The 18,104-nt window shown below is 43.5% G+C and overlaps 9 protein-coding genes across 13 annotated transcripts; 5 read left to right on the forward strand and 4 right to left on the reverse strand.

The window, feature by feature from the left end:
- Nucleotides 1-64: 64 nt before the first annotated feature.
- On the reverse strand, nt 65-1,202 carry LOC108018077 (uncharacterized). The gene is made up of 3 exons (XM_017085478.4): nt 865-1,202; nt 658-793; nt 65-503 (listed from the first exon to the last, which is right to left on the reverse strand). Exons 1-3 carry the CDS (start codon nt 1,075-1,077, stop codon nt 433-435), a joined length of 420 nt encoding a protein of 139 aa, XP_016940967.2. The 5' UTR covers nt 1,078-1,202; the 3' UTR covers nt 65-432.
- A 211-nt stretch (nt 1,203-1,413) lies between these two features.
- LOC108018168 (probable inactive tRNA-specific adenosine deaminase-like protein 3) lies at nt 1,414-2,601 on the forward strand. The gene has a single exon (XM_017085663.4). The coding sequence runs from the start codon at nt 1,472-1,474 to the stop codon at nt 2,552-2,554; it is 1,083 nt and encodes a 360-aa protein (XP_016941152.3). The 5' UTR covers nt 1,414-1,471; the 3' UTR covers nt 2,555-2,601.
- Nucleotides 2,552-3,335, reverse strand: mRpS28 (mitochondrial ribosomal protein S28). The gene is made up of 3 exons (XM_017085666.4): nt 3,005-3,335; nt 2,824-2,945; nt 2,552-2,768 (listed from the first exon to the last, which is right to left on the reverse strand). Exons 1-3 carry the CDS (start codon nt 3,275-3,277, stop codon nt 2,585-2,587), a joined length of 579 nt encoding a protein of 192 aa, XP_016941155.3. The 5' UTR covers nt 3,278-3,335; the 3' UTR covers nt 2,552-2,584.
- Nucleotides 3,336-3,397: 62 nt separating this feature from the next.
- LOC108018172 (protein FAM136A) lies at nt 3,398-4,662 on the forward strand. Its single transcript, XM_017085669.4, has 3 exons — nt 3,398-3,578; nt 3,639-3,803; nt 4,239-4,662. The coding sequence occupies exons 1-3, from the start codon at nt 3,492-3,494 to the stop codon at nt 4,425-4,427; spliced, it is 441 nt and encodes a 146-aa protein (XP_016941158.1). The 5' UTR covers nt 3,398-3,491; the 3' UTR covers nt 4,428-4,662.
- Nucleotides 4,663-4,672: 10 nt separating this feature from the next.
- LOC108018171 (protein FAM136A) lies at nt 4,673-6,812 on the forward strand. Its single transcript, XM_017085668.4, has 3 exons — nt 4,673-4,807; nt 4,867-5,031; nt 6,536-6,812. Exons 1-3 carry the CDS (start codon nt 4,721-4,723, stop codon nt 6,737-6,739), a joined length of 456 nt encoding a protein of 151 aa, XP_016941157.1. The 5' UTR covers nt 4,673-4,720; the 3' UTR covers nt 6,740-6,812.
- On the reverse strand, nt 6,802-9,360 carry LOC108018169 (cysteine dioxygenase type 1). Of its 4 annotated transcripts, none has more exons than XM_065864008.2 (3): nt 9,342-9,360; nt 7,307-7,865; nt 6,802-7,234 (listed from the first exon to the last, which is right to left on the reverse strand). In XM_065864008.2, the coding sequence occupies exons 1-3, from the start codon at nt 9,342-9,344 to the stop codon at nt 7,056-7,058; spliced, it is 741 nt and encodes a 246-aa protein (XP_065720080.1). In that variant the 5' UTR covers nt 9,345-9,360; the 3' UTR covers nt 6,802-7,055. The 4 variants fall into 4 exon arrangements, with proteins under 4 accessions (XP_065720080.1, XP_016941153.2, XP_016941154.2 ...); XM_017085664.4 differs by lacking the exon at nt 9,342-9,360 and adding an exon at nt 7,981-8,138; XM_017085665.4 differs by lacking the exon at nt 9,342-9,360 and adding an exon at nt 7,981-8,131 and having other exon boundaries at nt 7,307-7,912.
- Nucleotides 9,361-10,666: 1,306 nt separating this feature from the next.
- On the reverse strand, nt 10,667-15,540 carry Atg7 (Autophagy-related 7). Its single transcript, XM_017085675.4, has 9 exons — nt 15,292-15,540; nt 14,703-15,224; nt 14,431-14,643; nt 14,154-14,298; nt 13,749-14,096; nt 13,532-13,696; nt 11,281-11,574; nt 11,060-11,176; nt 10,667-10,998 (listed from the first exon to the last, which is right to left on the reverse strand). Exons 1-9 carry the CDS (start codon nt 15,486-15,488, stop codon nt 10,945-10,947), a joined length of 2,055 nt encoding a protein of 684 aa, XP_016941164.3. The 5' UTR covers nt 15,489-15,540; the 3' UTR covers nt 10,667-10,944.
- LOC108018177 (32 kDa beta-galactoside-binding lectin) lies at nt 12,053-13,521 on the forward strand. 2 transcript variants are annotated; one of them, XM_036813862.3, is made up of 4 exons: nt 12,053-12,246; nt 12,308-12,408; nt 12,536-13,123; nt 13,179-13,521. In XM_036813862.3, the coding sequence occupies exons 2-4, from the start codon at nt 12,317-12,319 to the stop codon at nt 13,462-13,464; spliced, it is 966 nt and encodes a 321-aa protein (XP_036669757.1). In that variant the 5' UTR covers nt 12,053-12,246; nt 12,308-12,316; the 3' UTR covers nt 13,465-13,521. The 2 variants fall into 2 exon arrangements, with proteins under 2 accessions (XP_036669757.1, XP_016941165.1); XM_017085676.4 differs by having other exon boundaries at nt 12,054-12,408.
- A 727-nt stretch (nt 15,541-16,267) lies between the features above and the next one.
- LOC108018044 (uncharacterized) lies at nt 16,268-18,064 on the forward strand. The gene is made up of 2 exons (XM_036813875.3): nt 16,268-17,831; nt 17,910-18,064. Exons 1-2 carry the CDS (start codon nt 16,554-16,556, stop codon nt 18,000-18,002), a joined length of 1,371 nt encoding a protein of 456 aa, XP_036669770.2. The 5' UTR covers nt 16,268-16,553; the 3' UTR covers nt 18,003-18,064.
- The last annotated feature ends 40 nt before the right edge of the window (nt 18,065-18,104 follow it).

The raw sequence follows: 18,104 nt of genomic DNA on the forward strand, positions 1-18,104 counted from the left end.
TCTCCCGTGCAAATCACCTTCGCACCGTTACTTCTAATTGCGGCAAATAAAAAACACTCTCGTCTCACAGATACGGCTGCACATGCAGATACACTTGTGTATTTTCAGATATAATTTTTGATTTTCTTTCTTTATTTTTTTTTTTAACGGGTAGGGGGCGGTACACAGGCACACACGCTCACTCGCTGGATCAGCTCGATCGCTCCAGGAACGACATTTCCAGCGCGCGTCTCAAATCGAACTGACTTTGTGAAAGACCCTCCGAGTCGGAAGACCCCAACAAGTTCTCTTAAGAGAGAACTAGCTCTTAACTGAGCTGTTCGCGGCATTACTTCCAACCGATCCGAAGAGCCCCAACATTGTATCTTTGTATCTTCGGAGAGCGCAACAAGTTCGAGTTGCGAGCCACAGGTAACCAGCTACCAGCAACTCCTAACAGTCGTGGGTGCATGATCGACAGCACCACCAGGTGGAAATGATGATCCACTCGTAGTACAGCTCGACTGGATAAAAAAGAAAATCATATATATGTATATACATTCTTATTCTGATAACTTATTTATAATTTCTTATCAAGATTGATCTTCATTTTAGTATCAAATTTTAGTATACTAAATATTACAAAATCTTGGACAGTGAAGATCCAAAACAACTTACTTATGCACAAGATAACGCCTAGCAGGAGATGCAGAGGAGCCGGTAAGTGGAAGTAAAAAAACACAGCCAATGCAACAAGCAACGCCACGCCCACCAGACCGATGATGAAGGACAAGAGAATGGCCCAGCACATATCCTGCTCAATTGGGTTGGGATGGGGTTGGAAAATGTACATCTAAAAGGTTAAAAACCCAAGTATCCACTCACCCACATGGTGCCAAAGAGCAGAAATACTTTGGCCAGGGCGTAGATGAGGGCGAAGACCATTGCTAGAACCATGAGCAGTACATTGGAGTTTCCCGTGATCAGCTCGAACAGACCCACAGAGAAGATTACCACGGCCAGGATCATCCCCGTGAAGCCGATGAAGATGCAGCCGATGTAGAGCGACAAATAGCCGCAGAACACACGCAGACACATTTCGATTTCCCCTGTCTTTTGACTAGAAATCACAAGCACATATTTCACTAGAATTTTGAATTAAATTTAGGCTACAAACGGGGCACCGACTTACATGTTGACATCAAAAACAGGCTAAGTATTGGAAGTTATGGATTATTGCTTAAGCTTACATAAATTGCTAATGTATTTAATAAAAAATACGATTTTTTATTTAATCAAATTTTAAGGTTATTTTAGTTTGGTTTAAATGTAAACAATTTAAACATAATCGTTCTTAACTTGCATTTAAAAATTCGCGCTCAAAAACCAACCAGCTGTTTCAGTTATCGATAATAAATCGACGACTGGTCTGTAACCTCGCAAGTCTATCGTTTCCAATTGGCATCCAACTAACTGAAGCATAAAGTAAATAATGGATATAGCCGATCCGCCTCCGAATAAACGAGCCCGGAAATCGCCCAACCTGGAGGAAGACATCACTGGGATCCGCGCCATCCTGTCCGATGAGTTCGACGAGGACATAGCACTGATCAAGGCGCATAGTTGCCAGCTGGAGACGAAGCAGCAGCTCCAGGCGGTAATCCAGGAGCTCTCCCAGAAGCTGCCTCACTTCCAGCACCTGAAGCGCGTCCACGACCGCAGCGTGCTCATCTGCCCCAGCTCGGAGATCGGGGCATCCCTGGAGCAGCACCTCGAACAGTTCGCCTTTTCGGAGCACGTGCTCCGAGCCCTGTGCCAGGGAGTCCGGGTGGTGGAGGTGCCGGAACGGATGCCCCGTCTGCGGGTACAGTACGAGAAGACCCTCAAGCACTGGCCCTGCAAGTTTCACCCGAATCACTACTCCGAATCCCTCCGAAACGGCAGCAACTTCAGCTCCGCTCAGCGCATCTTTCACAAGAGGATGGCCCAATTGCTGGTGAGGCTCTCACGGGATGTGAACGCCAACCGGCCTGTCGGAATCTGCGTGGATCCACGACAATCGAATATTGTGTCAATCGCTGGACCCGGAGAATCCCCCAGCCCACACGAACATTGCAGCATGCTGCTGGTGGATTTCGTTGCCCGAAGTCAAGAAGGCGGAACCACAAAGGCGGAGCTCCCATTCACCGAGGATTCCAAGGAGGTGGAAACTACTCTGCGGGGCATTCCCAAAGCCTACTACGATTACCTGATGAATGATGAAGAGTACACAGACCTGACATTCGGAGCGGAGAGGTCGAGGAATTGTAAGGAAGGTAACGCCGATCAGGGAGCGGATAACCTGGCCAAATTCGGACCATATCTGTGCACCGGCTACGATGTCTATCTGCTGCAGGAACCTTGCCTCATGTGCTCTATGGCCCTGGTTCACAGCAGGGCGAAAAGGGTGTTCTTCCTGCGAAACTCGGACAACGGAGCTCTGGCCACGCGATTCCAGCTACACTCGGTGCGGGAACTCAACCATCACTACGAGGTGTTTCAATTCACCACCAAGGAAGACGAGGAACTGACGTAACGTTTAACAGACCTTGATTTAATAAAGGATTTATAGGATATCTTCGATTTTTGGCGTTGTTCTGGCCGTCGACTGACGGGTGGGCGTGGACAGGAGGCCCAGCAGCTGGCAATCGGCCTCCAAGATGGTAATGTCCTTGGACGAGCCCAGGAATTTGGTGGACAGCTCCAGGTCCTTGATGCGCAGACGAACGCGAGCTCCTCGGACGTAATCACTGGGGAGGAAGGTGGATTACATGCATGTAGAGGATATTAATGCCTGGGACTCACCTGGCATTCCGAGCTGGACGACTGCAGACACAGTGGAACTTCCAGCCAAAGTCAATGTACAAGTCATCGCCCACCACATGGAAGATCTTGCCGCTCACCATTTTTCCTTCCGCGTTGCCCAGCTGCTCCAGAGATCAAAGGGTTATTACATAAACAAGGGGATTACTGGGATGGAACTCACATCTATTAACTTAGAGTTGCGGAGCAGGGAGGCGAAAGTCTGGTTGTCCTCCGGCAGTTGGGCAGGCGTAGCCGGAGCCGTGTACTTGTCGAAGGCACGGGCAAATCCTCCCTTGTTGCTACCGATCTCCGCCGAATTCTCCACGGGAGTAGCTCCCTCCGCCGGTTTTTCCGTTTCACCGCTGATCAGTCTCATGGCCACTGGCAGCCGGCGGTGGCAGGTTAAGGAACCCATCTGGAGACCGGATCTACTTAGTTTTTGCAGCAGCGACATGGTTTTTATTTAATATTTTGTAATAAATATCCACAAGATCCAGGCCAATTGGAAAAACAAAGAGGAAGAGCGGTATCGATAGACCGCTAATCGATTGAAAAGCAGCTGGGTCGGCTCATCACTAATCCGTATTACAAAAAACACGCTGCCGGCATTTATTTTGATATTACGAAATCGGTTGTTAGGCACAGGGAATTGATTATTGACCAGCAAAATGATCCAGCAACAGCGCCAAAGAATCGAGGCCGCGGTCACGGAGATGATTGACGACATGGACAAGACACACCTACGCAAAATGCAGGTAAGCAGAGACCTCTAAAGAAAGAATCCTGAAATTGACTCCGTTTTCACCCAACACCAGAACGAGATGCATTTGTGTGCGGCCAAGTGCTGTCAGGATGGAACCTCCAGCGTGGACAGCGTCCAGAGGTGTGTGGACCGGTGTTCCACGCCCATGACGAGGGCCCAGAACTACGTACAGCACGAACTGGGGGAGTTCCAGGGCAGGTTGCAGCGTTGCGTCATGGTCAGTACTCATTGCATCAACTTGTTGCTCCACCGACAAGATTGTCTTATCCCTAGGGATCCTGTTGAATGATAATAGTCTCTATCAAATGGCCAAGTCTTTTAAAACTGGAATAGGAATATTACAATTGCTAGACAGAAATATTTGTCATGAATTATCCCATTGAAAATAATCATTACAAAAGCTTGTCTTTCAGCATAAGGCAGTTGTATTTAATAACTATAATTATGTAGAAGTTAACTTTTTAAATGAAGGATCACTTTGATTTATAAATTTGTAACAGTTTTGAATAATGGATCATTATTTACAGAGAAGCTATAATTGTCTTTAAAATACTTTTTGAGAAAACTTAGATTTATTTTTCAAAAAGAGAGAAAAAGAAATACCCTAAGAATTTACACTCGAAAAATAATAAATCAAAATGTCCCTTCGCAGCAATGCAATGACGATGTGAAGGTGAAAATGCCGCCCAATCCCAACGAGGACCAGATAGCCAAGTACACCGACCAGTTCGAGCGCTGTGCCATCCAGTGCGTGGACAAGCATGTGGGCCTTATTCCCGGCATGATGAAGACCATGAAGGCTGTGCTCTCCAAGGGACCCGAGAGCATTCCCCAAGTCTAGCTCAACCTGCATTTACTACCTAATTAGTTGTTGAACTCGTTTATTTTTAAACCGTGCTTGTTTACCATCTATAAAGTCTTCACATTTCCCTAACACTTTTAGGAATTTAAAAATCAATTTACCTTATTAGTTGTTGAAGGTCTTAAGTACCGATCAAATGTAGTGTAAACAATCTCTGGAATCATGTCAAATTTTGCCATTACTTAAAAAATACAAATACTTTGTACACCGAAAACTGTCACCCACATTTAGTTTTGTTTTCTGTTTCAAAATTGTTTAAATTCCAAATAGCAATGGTGGAGCAACAGAAAAAGCGACTGGAGGACGCAATCAGCGGTATGATCGAGGACATGTACCGCACCCACTTGCGCAGGATGCAGGTGAGATTGGGCTCTTTAGTTGGCTATTATGAACTCCTGGTAAGAATGATGTCCCCAAGTCCACAATGCACCGCTGTGCTGCCCGTTGCTGCGAGGATGAGCGAGGGACGCTGGAGAGCGTGCAGAACTGCATCGAGAAGTGCGCCGGGCCACTGATGGATGCACAGGACTATCTGCAGCACGAGCTGGGCCAGTTTCAGAACCGCCTCCAGAATTGCGTCAGGGTAGGAGAGTAATATAATCGGGCTTCTAAACCTTTTTGTTCGGTGTTTTAGTTATAATAGAACTCATTGATCGATGTATTTAAACCTCATTGGAGTATGTGCTTGACTATATTAGTTTACAGCCCAAAAGCCACAAAACCTTATGTGGCAGATTCTGTAAGAGCTTGTCCCATGAATTACGAAGATGCCATTAAAAATGTTTCGAGCTTTTGAGTTTTTATACCCGTTACTAGTACAATAAAGGAGAATACTAGATTCGTTGGAAAGTATGTAACAGGTAGAACACCCTGTAAAGTGTGTATATTCCTGATCAGGAATACTAGCCAAGTCGATCTAGCCATGTCCGTCTGTCCGTCCGCATATATAAATTTATAAAAGCTAGAAAGTTGGGTTTTGGCATGTATGTAGGTTTTTGAGTTTCTTGCGCAGTACAAGTTTATTTCAGATGGATGCCACACCCATAACGCTAGGATCGGTCTAGCGCCTACAGTTTTTTGTGTTTTACCCTGAGTTGATCTACCTTGTAGCAGTAGATCGCTTCTTTTTCAGTTGTGTGCAACTTCAACCCACCGCACAACAACATTCGAAAAAATGCGACATTTTACATTTAAAATTTTGAAAGCTCTTAAAGAGCAAGAAGGAAGGCAAGCTTCGGCATGTCGAACGTTATATACCTTGGCAGCTTAAGCCATATCATGCACTTTAAATCATACGTATATTACAAATAGCTTATATTCGGAAGATTTGTATTGAATATACCGATATATCAATAGGAACTAAAAAGCGATATTATTAGAAATTCTTAAGACTTAGAAAAAGGATGTAACCGAGAGTAGAAGAGAATTGAAGAAGATCAAATACAACAAAGATTTTCTTACGGTAGCTTTATATTATAGTGGTCCGATCCGGCTGGTTCAGACTTATATACACCCTTTAATATAAAAAGATTTTTGGGAAAGATTCTTCCCGATATCTTCTAAACTTAAAGAGACTACTTTGCGAAAAAAAACGGCCAGACGGACACGGCTAGATCTACTCGTCTAATGATATTGACCAAAAATATTTATGTAAACCTTATAGGGTCGGATACGGCTTCTTCATTGCGTTGTAAAATTCTGACTGAAATTATAAAACCCTCTGCAGGGTATAAGATATATGCTACCAAACAAATTTTGGTTTGTGTTCTAATGTCTAGAGAACCTGTGGTATACAGTTTTCAAGATATAGAAAAGAGTTTGCGTTAAACAACATGCCTGTCACCTGCACTGCTGTGTACAACATTTTTTCGAAGTCACGTTTTCAAATGTACAGATAAGGATTTCAATTGCAACCCGACTTTTGAGTTCTTAAATGAAATATAAATATAACCACCGAGAACTGGGTTTAAAAAAACTTTAAAAATCTCATCTGAGTATTTTAAACTTCAGATATTTAATAGTACTTCAAGCTTCGATGGCCGAAGATAGGCAACCTTTACCCTTTTAATTCGGTTGATAATCCGCAGGACTGCAACAGCGACGCCCGGGCCCGCCTGCCCAGCAATCCGAATGACCGGGACATGTCCCGATCCCAGCACATGTTCGAGAGCTGCACGGGCGGATGTGTGGAGAAGCATATAAACCTAATTCCTGGACTGCTCAAGTCGATCAAGCAGACGCTGGACAGAGGTCCCCCCAAGAGATCACGCAACATGGATATAGACGCCTAATCAAGCGACGATTCCCCTTTCCTTCCAGGATCGATCCACATTAAATACTCCAGTCGAGAAGCTGTCATTGATACACTTATTTATTTATTGAATATTTTTGGTACATCTAACACTTAAGATACTCTAGACGAAATTGTAACCCGGGGAAGGCTTATCGGAAGAGGGCTTATCAGGCCCACGTGGCCCGCGTCTGCCTGGCTGAACTCCGAGCTCCCGGATCTTCTTTTGGGCCCTAGCTCATTAAATATCTAGTAATAAAGATTCTTAGTAATATGCAACAATACGAGCAACTATATTTTTGGGGATCTGGCTGGGTCTACTGCTCGTTCTGCTTCGTCCTCACGCCGTACTTGCTCCAGAAAGTCACCTTGGCGGTGGTCTTCTTCAGGTTGTCCTGGAACACGGAGCACGTGTCGAAGGGCGGACAGTAGAGGTGTAGGGAGACGGAGGTGTCCGAGTGGCTGGGATTCTCCACGCGGTGCAGGCCCAGATTGTCTATAAACAAATAAAACCCCCATCCAGTAAGTAAACGAAATCCCCGTGTTTTGTAGATTATAATTTCCTCACCATTTATGTAGGCCACATCATTGACGGCAATGGGAGTCTCGCCAATCTCCACCAGCTCCCGGCTATCGATCTCGCCATCGGGATGATGGGATCGGCCGGTATCCCTGGCAGTTCTATTGGGGTACTCATAGCGCTTCTCGCGCAGATCACCCTTCAGCATCTTCATGAAGCAATGGGAGTCGGCATGGTCGTGCACCGATGAGCCATGACCTTCGCCCCAGCAGAGGATCAGCAGATTGAACTTTCCGTTGCCAGCATCCACCAAGTTCCGGGTGTACGTATAACGATCGAACTTGGCGTACTTGCGCCACTCCCGCGGATTGGACTTGTAGGTCAGCATCAGGTGATTCACCATCTCGATGTTGACGTAGTTGGACTCGAACTCCCGGTGAAGGGCAGCCACCAAGTCCGTCAGGGAGTCCACCGCGGGTCCGTACTTCAGGGGCTTCTCCAGGGCGCAGTAATAACTGGTAGCCTGGCGCAGGTACTTCTCCTGGTCAACCTCCTCGATCTCGGAGTCGATCTTGGACAGGGCCATTTTTGGTTTGCTTTGATTGACCTACGGTTCGGAGGAAAAACGGGGGATAGGTTGTGCATCAGTTAAAGCTGAAGGGCGTGGAAAACTACCTATTTAGTCTATAGAGTTCAATTCTCAATTAATTTAGATGAATTACGTTGTAAAGTCGATGATCGCTGCTGATAGCTAAAGACTGTCTATAGGGGTGTATATTCCGCTTGATTGCTGTTGGAAAATATTAAATTAATTCTGGTAATCGCACACGCTTCTCCTCGGATTGCAAAATTCGAACTGAACTGACACCCCGATTTCTGGAGATTTCGCTCTCCTGCCCAGTCTATATAGATTATATAGTCAGATCGGACGTAAGTCGGAGGCGTAAGTCCGAAGCAATAACAAAAAACAAGAAGTCGCCGGCGATAATCGCCCAGCCCCTTATCAATAGCAGATTTTGTCTATATATGTCTATATAGATAGATCGAATGTTGCCAGGAGTGGCTCAACAGATGCGCCTGAAATTCTGACAAAAGGTTAACAGCGTTCTAATGGCAGCGATTGCGAATAAAAAACAAATTTATTTTATAAATGGGTCCCAAAAAATATAGGGCTATACGGGCAATGTCACTGATACTGATAGCTAGTTTAATCTGGTAGCTGACGCATTGCTTCAAGATCTACGGGTAGGACGGCCCATCTAAATTTCTAAATTTTTATCAGCTTGGACGGTCAGGGACTTTCCCTGGAACGCAAATCTATTATGGCTCAAAAAACCACAAGAAAAATAAGTTTCCCTGAATATAGAATAATTATTATAGTCAAAAGATACTTTTAGTTCCTGTAATGTCTTGCAGTTAATTGCCTACTTTCAGGTTTGTTGCTAATTTCTTTTAATTGCCTGCCATTAAGTAGTGTCACAATGCATTTGAGAGCTCTTTGTGATTCAGGAAGTTCATTAGTGACTAACACACTGACCCTACTTTCTCCATCAAAAACAACTGAGTAAGCAAAAGGGTTCTTTTATTGTTCTCAAACTGAAGTTGGGAATGCGAGTAACCCCTAAATGCGTATTATATAACTTTCGGTAAAACTCAAGATAAAGAAAACACTTTCCATCTCGGCTGCAATTTCAGCAAGTGAACTTGCATTAGAGGTAATAACTTTTTAACGATCCCAAAGCCATGTTATTAAATATTTTCCCCCGAGTGCCACATCAAGGTGTTTCGGTTCGGTATTTGAAAAATGTTTTGCAATGGCCAAAAAGCATAAAACTGCCAGCTTGGCAGCCAACTTTCGCAACAGGTTAAGGCCAATAGCAAAGTCAAAGCAAAAACTAAAAGCTGCGAACTGCCACTTGTGTAAATATTAGGCGAACATACAGTTTGGAAAATTGGTGGAAGAAAAGCCGGGGTCTAATTTCGTAGCAGTTCAATAAACTAAGCTTGCAGTTGCATTTTCAAATTTTAAAACAGTTTCAGCAAGGAAATTGGCTTAGAGGGACTTTAAGGATAAAGGACTTACCATTTTTGGTGTTTTGTTACACTTTCTTCTTAGATAGAAGGCTTAAAAATTGGGGTTGATCTTCAAAATTCACTTTTTAAAAATACTTTCGAGCCAGGACTCGGACTTGCACTTTTTTCGATGTTTCACTGGGTAGTTGCCACTTGGATGCGCGCCGCCGGGTTTGTGTGCCTGTTTTGGGTATCTTTCACCAATTTATGGAGATCTTGGCCAGCAAAGCCCCCTTTTCCACTCAAAACGCAATTCGAGTGACAAAAACGACGCCGGCAGAGGCATCGCAGCTCGAATGGCATTTTGAGTCATTTTTGAGGCCGCGAGCCAAAACTCAAAGCGGTTTCACTCGCCGCAACCTGGCTTGTTGTTGTTTACTCAGTTGGCCAGGCCCGAAATTTATGCTACCATGCCATACCGCCATGTCGATCCGAGGTTGAGCGGACAGATATTTTAATACATTTCTCCCCCGGTCCAACTATTAATTATTGGGACGTGCTGTTTTTTTCTGTCTTTGTTGGTCTTCTTTCGTATTTGCGTTTTGGCCCAGAGAAATGGCCGCGAGCCTTTTGTCAAAGCCATTCGACGGAATTCTCTAGCAAAAGTTTGGCCTGGGGTCAAAATGATGAAAGGTCTTATCAAATTGCTTCAGCTCCCCACAATAATTGTGTGTCAAGTACTGCTTGCCAATATTTGTTTAGCTCGAAACACTTGGCCTGACACAATTTCAATCATTTTGAGTGGAAATACATTCGCTGTACAATGTTTTTATTGGGTTAATTTTAATTTTCTAAGATTATCTATCTTTTTAAATATAAAATTTTTTACCTACCATTCTTTAATAACATTTTGAGGTACTCTCTTTTACTTTACTTTAAATTCGGTTTCAAATCATTATAATTGTAAGTGTATCTCGGAGATGTCAGATATTTTTACCGCCGCACCACCGCCTTATTAACATATTCAATCAGTTCGTGGCTTTCTAACCAGGTTTATTCAACTTTGAACTATTCTTTTCGCATTCCAGGCCCACATGTAAATCATTTGCATATTTCCAAAACACTTTAAGACGAACATTCATCTTTGTTTTCGTGTTTCGCCTTGAATAATGCAGCTAATAACAATATCAATGACCGACGGGGAATCAAAAACAATATTTTCATATTTGTCAACCATAAAAGTGGGAATTCTAAAATGAGAACAATATTTGCGCATTTAAATGACTGTTTCTTATCAGCGAAAAACGTATTATACGAACCAACAGAGGCCAAAGGTTGCGACTTGTAAATTACTGGAAATACAAAGCTCCAATATTCAATTAATTGCCGTGTTCATTTGAAATAGCACTCCTTTTTTTAATTTACATCTTTATATATTTCTTACATTTATTTTGTCATTAATTTCATTCGATTGATTCACAATTTCCCTTATGACTAGATAAAATACACGCAAATATCAATATACACACATTTTTGGTTTAGACATTGGACACTAAATGCTATAAAAGCTGAATTAATAAATTCTACGGAAAATTCAAGGATTTAACTTGAAGGTTCGATAAGCTGGATTACGCTTCTTTTAAAGGCAATTTGTATTAATTGAATGCAGCAGGCTAATCTTCATCCTCCTCAGACATATCAAATTCGTCGTCATCAAAATCGATTATCTGTAAGAAATACATATATATTATAAATTGCTTGTTTAGATTAAATAGTAGTGCCTCAAACCTCGCTGTTCAATCGCTTGAACTCTGAGATCCCAGTCAAATCCTCCAGATACTTGGCTGTTTCGAATGTTTTAAGGAGGAATGCATTTCCCTCCTTTTTATATGCATTTAAGACTGGCTGTAAAAATCCAAGTATATAAAACGTTAAAATAAATAAAAGTTAAATTTTTCTTTTCATATTATCTATAATCAAATATTTTAACAAGATGGGAAAGTTCTTACCGCTGAGCACGCGATGCACTGAGCAAACTTTTGAGTAGCGGGTACGATATTCTCATAGTTGCAAAGCATTCCTCGAATGGAGTGAGGTAGAATGCCCAGTAGACCTTCTGGCACCTTGCCTGCCGCCTCCTCCGATTTGCCACGCCCACTCTGGGCGTAGTAGGCAGGTGCTAGTTCCTTTCGGGGATGCTGGAGCAAAGCAACCAGCAACTCCACCGCATAACTAGCAGCAATGTTGGATACTCCGGGTCGCGTCACGGTGCATTGCTGGTCCAGCGTGCGGTCTTTAAGGGACTGCAAAGTGGATGACAAAAAATATAATTAATATATTAATACGTTATACCCAATGCTCATCATTATTACTTAAACTAGGGGATATTGCGGTAAGAATTGTAATTTTTATACAATTTTAACATTTTACAATTACGTATAATATTCTGTGGAGCAAGGATAGTTCAAATAATGTGCGCCGTACAGACTGAAGGCCCTGCAACCTACAATACACTTAAATTTAAAGCATACCTTCTAATGATAGCATTTCCTTACTATTTTAAATATGTCTGCTACAACTTTTTAAACTATCCTTTAATTTTTCCCTATTTATACCTACATACATATATTACGTTTTTATTAATAACAAAGATATAGTATTAAACTTGTTTCCAAATATATATTAACATTTCTTCAGGGTGTTCTTGAAGAGCTTCGGCGCCGGTGCACTAGTAAGATCGAAAGCTTTCCAAAGCTTTTCAGTGTCAACAAACACATGCTTCGAGCTAACAGAGATGACGCCTCCAGGCGAGAACAAAACAAATAGTTGGTCTTAGAGACCAAACCCAAAGTATAGAAACTTTAGCGGTTCCATCGGTTACTTGAGTAACCCGCCGCTCCTCCCATTTCCGATTAGATAAGGTTCCGGCGAGCGGGAGAGCCGGAGAACTCCGGACTCTCCCACGCCCCTATAAAGTACACACAATTTGTGTTCGTTCAGTGCAAAGGCGATAGCTAGTTCAATTGGTATTTGCAGGAAGAAATCATGTTGACCGAGTTCGCTGGCAATCTTTCGCATCCGCTGGAGTTCGGCCATGTTCTGGAGGTCGTGGCCAAGACCATCGACGGAGCAGCCAGGTAAGAGGTGTTCCAGACTGGGATTAGTATACCTGCACGACTCCGTTTCGTGACTAATTGCTTGTCAAACAGGGCTTCTTATCAGTTCGTGACTAATATATCGATTATGATCACTTTGGTTCGCTAGGTTCCATATCAACCTCTGCACGGCCAAGAGCACAGTGGATCCCAACGCGGATATTGGGCTACGTTTCTCATGCTACTTTCGGAATGATGTGATCGTAAGGAATTCCCGTGTGAACGGCTCCTGGGGCGAGGAGGAAACCCATGTTCTGGATCCCAACACTCTGCCCAATCCCATCGTCAGCGGCGAGTTCTTCCTGGTGTACATCCTGTGCTGCGAGGACAGCTTTGCCATATCGATAAATAGCCGGGAATACTGCAGGTTCCGATACCGCATGCCATTGTCAGCCATCCGTGCACTAGAGATCCGTGATCAGATCCAGGTGATAAAGCAGGTGGATCATCGTACCGTGTTCCCCAATCCCTGGCCCGCCATCCACGCCTCTGACTACTTTAAGGCGTTCAGTAACGACCAGCCAATTTTGTTCAGTGCTGGCCATGTGATCGTCCTTACAGCTCGCTGCTTTGAGAACAAGAAGGGTCAATTTATCATTAAGTTCATGGACTCGGACACCAAGCGCGAGGAGCTCCACTTCAGCGTGCGTTTCGATGAGAAGGTGGTAGTGCGCAACTCCATGAATAAGAGCTTTGAGTAAGGCAGTCTTAAAATCTGATAATCCTCCAGGCCTAACTAATTCTCTTTACAGTTTTGGAACCGAGGAGCGCCATGGCGGCTTTCCCTTCGTATTCAACCAGCAGTTCAAACTGGCGCTTGCCTTTACGGATCGCGAAGTTCTTACCGCCGTCGACGGTTACAATTTCTTTAGCTACGCATGGCGTACACCAAATGCCATGGCGAATCTAGTGGGCTTCAAGGTGACCAGCATAAGCGGCCTGGTAGTCCAGATAACTGGCGTGGATCATCTGCAGACAGGAGACCCGACGTGTGGTGGCTTCGAAAAGTACTCCCGCCATGACTACGAGTGTGTTTAGTGACCATTTAACCGAACTAAGTCTGAAAATTAAAGTGCTATCTTAGCTATTAAAAAATCACACTCACATTTCCTGGGGCCGTAACATCGTTGCAGAAGTAGCACCCCAATTGATCGCCATTGATGCACTTGAGTCCATCGATCTGTTGGCCACCATCGCCAGCCTCTTCACGAGTAGAGCCATGTCGCATTACCAGGTAGCTATCAAAACCAAGAGCTGCATTGATGACAATCTAGAAGGGCAGAATTAGTTGCGTCTTTTATAGAAGGTATATATATTCCCACCTTTTGGTTAGCCGCTCCCAGCAGCGTGGGCAACCAGCGGCTTTCGCGAGAGTCTGTGAGCAAGAAAATGGCATCATGGTCCTGCACCTGTTGTTGTATCACCTGCAAATGGTCCTCCGTCTGGGCAAGCAGGGATTCTCCAATCGTATGTCCAGGCATGGGAATCTCCAACACATGACCCGCCGTTACCGCACTGGGATTAATCTCCCGCAATCTTTGGGCCGCAGTGGTGGCCTTCATTCGGTTGCCCGCTACAGCGTCTGCATGGGTGTAGAGATTCTGGCGCACTGGATTGGAGAATCCCACTTTCCCGTTGTCCAGCAGCGTGATGTGCTTGAAGCCCCAAGACTGAAAGAATTAAACTATTATTTAATTCAGCTAGGTTGTATATACAGATAAACCCACCAGGAGATTTCTAGCCACAGCACAGCCTAAGGTACCAGCTCCAAACAGCAGGCATTTGGTTTGCGAGATGACTTCCAGATTGAGATCGGGAACCAGGCGCCACTTCATTAGTTTCAGGTTAAGGTTAACAGAGTTCTCAGCAAGTCTAAAACAAAAAAAATAATATATATTTATCAATTCAATTTAAGTCGGAAATTAACATGATAAATGTATCTCGAACTAAGGACACATTTATAACACTGGTATTTCTTATCTGGGTCTATAGCTACTAACTTACTTGGCTGGATCCATGCTGTCCCTCATGCAAACCATTCTCGGGCCCATTTTGCCATTTTTATTAAGCTCCCAGCCCACAAATTTTAACTCCCCGGGCTGGCTCAGATCGCAAGCTTCTGTTTGGATCACCTGCCATACGCGGCTGTCATCCATCTGCATTTGTTGATTGTATCGCAAGCCCAGAAACTTGACAGATTTGCCAACAAATGACGGACTGTAATGGAAACAGATAACTGTTAGTTGGAGCTATAGTTAATTATAGTTACGACCCACCATTGCTGGAGCAAGAAGGCCACATAGTTCCGCATCAACCAAGCGGGATGATCGTACTCGCTGGGATCGGCAAAGGCAAAATAATAGTGTTCCACATCCTTTTCGTTCAGGCAGCTTAAGCTACGGGCTTCGAACACCTTATGCTCCTCATTGGCATATAAAATGAAGAAGTTCTGTGACTCAGCCGGAAGTAATTTCAAAGCCTCTATATAGTTCTGACTATAGGGTAAGTCGCGCAGCCTTTGAACGGCACCCTGCAGCTTTAGGGTGGGCGTTAGGGGGCAGGGAAAGGCGAACCAGTAGTAGTAGCTGTGGCACTTCAAATCGGCGAAGGAGAGGACAAAGAACCGGGTCAACAGACTGGGATCCCTCAAAACCTCACCGCTGCTCATGTTAGCCAGCAGTTCCTTGCCCTCATCGGCCAGCAGTTGTAGCTTGTCCAGGGCCTTGAACTCTTCGATTGTGTTCTTGTTGTAGATGGTGCCGCTGGCGGAATGGCTGAACTTCGGGGGCTGTGCCGTCCTGAAATGCGGGTCAATAAGTAGTGTGAGGGGCAACGCTCTTATCCACTCCAGCTTTCAGAACTCACCTGTTGTAGGCCGTGTAGTCCACTTCCATGAGACACCCACTGGCATTTCGATTTGTGTAATGTCCAGCAATGGAACGCTTGGAGTCGGACAGGCGATCGTGGTCCAGCTTGAGCTCCGCTAGCTTATGCCAGAAAGTGGGCGACACAAAGGATTCCCACGGTGCAAATTGCAATATCATCTCTTTATCCGCACTCATCTTTAGCTGTGGGCGTTGTTTACGTTTAAAACAGCTTTGCTGCAAGTAAACGATAAGAAAATACCACCTGGCCAAAAAGTAAATACCATTAAATACCACTTCAGTTTCAAGAAATACCATTCATCTTAATTTAGGGTATTCCCTAAACTTTTGCATAGAAATTAACTGCTTACCAGCTGGTCCATATAAGCTCCATTTTTAGAAATTTCGTTCGTTTTTTTGTTAAATTCTTAGCAGTTCAGCAATCGAAAAGTTTAGGGAATACCTTGTATTCAGACCGTTTTGGCTTGGAAGTGTTTTTTTTTTTTGCTAAATAATTGTCCAACGTATAATAGTTGTACCCGGTTAGAGACCTCTAGAATCCAGTTCAGTTTGTATGGAACAACTGACCGAAATTCAATTAACAATGCAAGAGTTTGGGGAATTCCCTAAAACTTTTTTAATTTTGAATTTTTGACTAAATTAACTTTATAGCTAAAAGGACGTAAGGTTCTGTCTATATATCACGTATTCATAGTTTTTCTGATTTTTGACCATCCCTCTCCCCTCATTTAATTAATTTATTGACCAAAACAAGTTGATTTGTTTCACAGGCGTAATCACTTGTACTTGTTTCAGTACGAAATGGAGTCCTGAAGAATCATTTTAGCTTAGCTTACCTTTTGAATCATTTTAAACAAGGGACAAAAAACTGATGTTTATCCAAAAAATGTGAAAATTAATTTTGCATTGAATTTTTAAAAATCTACCCATTTGGCGGATAAGGGAACACCCCAAATGGAAAATATATCGCTTATTGAACTCTTCGATCAATCGCCAGAAAAATTAAAATTCCTTGCGAGGCCTGCAATATTATTAATAATTGTGTATTTAAGGGGTTGGCGAAGGGTTCAGCTCGTGAAATACTGGTAGTTTATCAAGAATATTTCGACAGTATCAAATAAACAACGATTTCTGTCCCATCCTAACTTGACGTCTGTAATTCGGGGACTTCCATAATTGAGACTTGCTCAGCACTTACTGTCTTTCGGATCTGGTGTATAACAGAATCACGGAAGACTCGCAATGGCAGAGCCGGATGCATACGGATCTCCTCAGGATCTACTGTCCCAACAGGAGACATCGCCCATTTTGGCCCTTAACGACGACTGCTTGGAACGTGTCCTGCAAAAACTAGGACTGCAGGATCAGCTACGATTCGCCAGGACCTGCCTACGATTTAGGTCTGTCTACAAGATGGCCACTCCCAGGCTGCACAAGTCCGTAAACTCGAATGAGCTAGATAAATGTTCCGCATGGGAAATACGCGACTTCTTCATGCTGTCTGGAGCTCATGTACGGGGCATTAAGGTCAGGCATATGAAGAAACAACTAGCCGAAATGGCAAAGGAAAAGTGCATCAATCTAAGGACGTTGCATTTAATGTTCTGCCGTAATATACAATTCACGAAGTCTATCATCGACAATGCCTGTCATCTGGAGGCTCTGGAGATATGCTGTTCAAGCCTTCGCGATGAAGACATTTCTGTGTTCCAAAACCTAAACTATCTAAAGGTCTTTAAGTTGAGCGAAAGTTTAATAACTGGAAGCACCTTTTACAAGCTACCTACTTCCATCGAGGTGTTAAAGCTTGACTGCCAGTATTTGGAAGTCGACTACCTTCCCAAGATTTGCAAGCGCTTAACCAAACTGAGATCCCTCGACCTCCTGCGTGTGGAAATGAACGACGAGGTCTTTAAAACGATGGTAATGGAGAACTCTTGTCCTTTGCTAGAGGCACTCCGATTTACCATGACCCTCAGCCGCAACAGCGAGTATGTGGCTCAACTGCCAAGCCTAAAAGAGCTAAGGATTTTCAGTGCCTCAGTGGACTGTTACGGTTTGAATCTTCTACGCTCACACAAACGGCAACTCTATAATAGATTATTGAACGAAGTCATCGACGGTTTAGTGGAGTACAAGTGCGAGAAGCTAGATCATTTAACAATTCGTAGTCGCTTAACCAAGGAACAACTAATACAGGTCGGTAAGCTTAGCGCCCTCCGAGTCCTCTCCTTGACTTGGGTGGACGTTGACTGTACGCCAATCGCCAAACTCAAAATGTTGGAGAAGATAGTCTTCATGGAACCGTGCGTCAATTACTCAATGGTATTGCACCTGTTTCACGCCTGTCCAAAACTACACTTTTTGGGATTGAATGTCACCTGCGTAAACGCTATGTTGATACATGGGATTTCAGACCGAGTAAGCCAGGAGATGACCAACAATAATATGCAGAGAAAGCTGCCCATTGAACTTGGGTTTTTTACGAGCAACGAGAAAATAATGATGTTTATTTGCAACGTAAGTCACGCAACTGGCATTTAAATTTTAGTTTTGGAACATTAACTCTTTATTTAAATTACAACCAATTCTTTCTAGAATCCTGAAGCGGTGCCCAAAAATATCATTAAATTGAAAGGATATAACGATTGTAGCTTTTGGCGCGTGGGTCGGTTTGATTATGACTCTTAAAAAGAAATTTGTGACTTCTGACTCTCGTACAATAAAGCGAAGCTATTGTAATCACTGGGTTCTTTTCGGTTTTCGTTAAATTTTTAAATAAAATTTTTAAAA

This window comes from Drosophila suzukii, chromosome 2R, assembly GCF_043229965.1.
Source record: "Drosophila suzukii chromosome 2R, CBGP_Dsuzu_IsoJpt1.0, whole genome shotgun sequence".
Classification (NCBI taxonomy): Eukaryota; Metazoa; Arthropoda; class Insecta; order Diptera; family Drosophilidae; genus Drosophila; species Drosophila suzukii.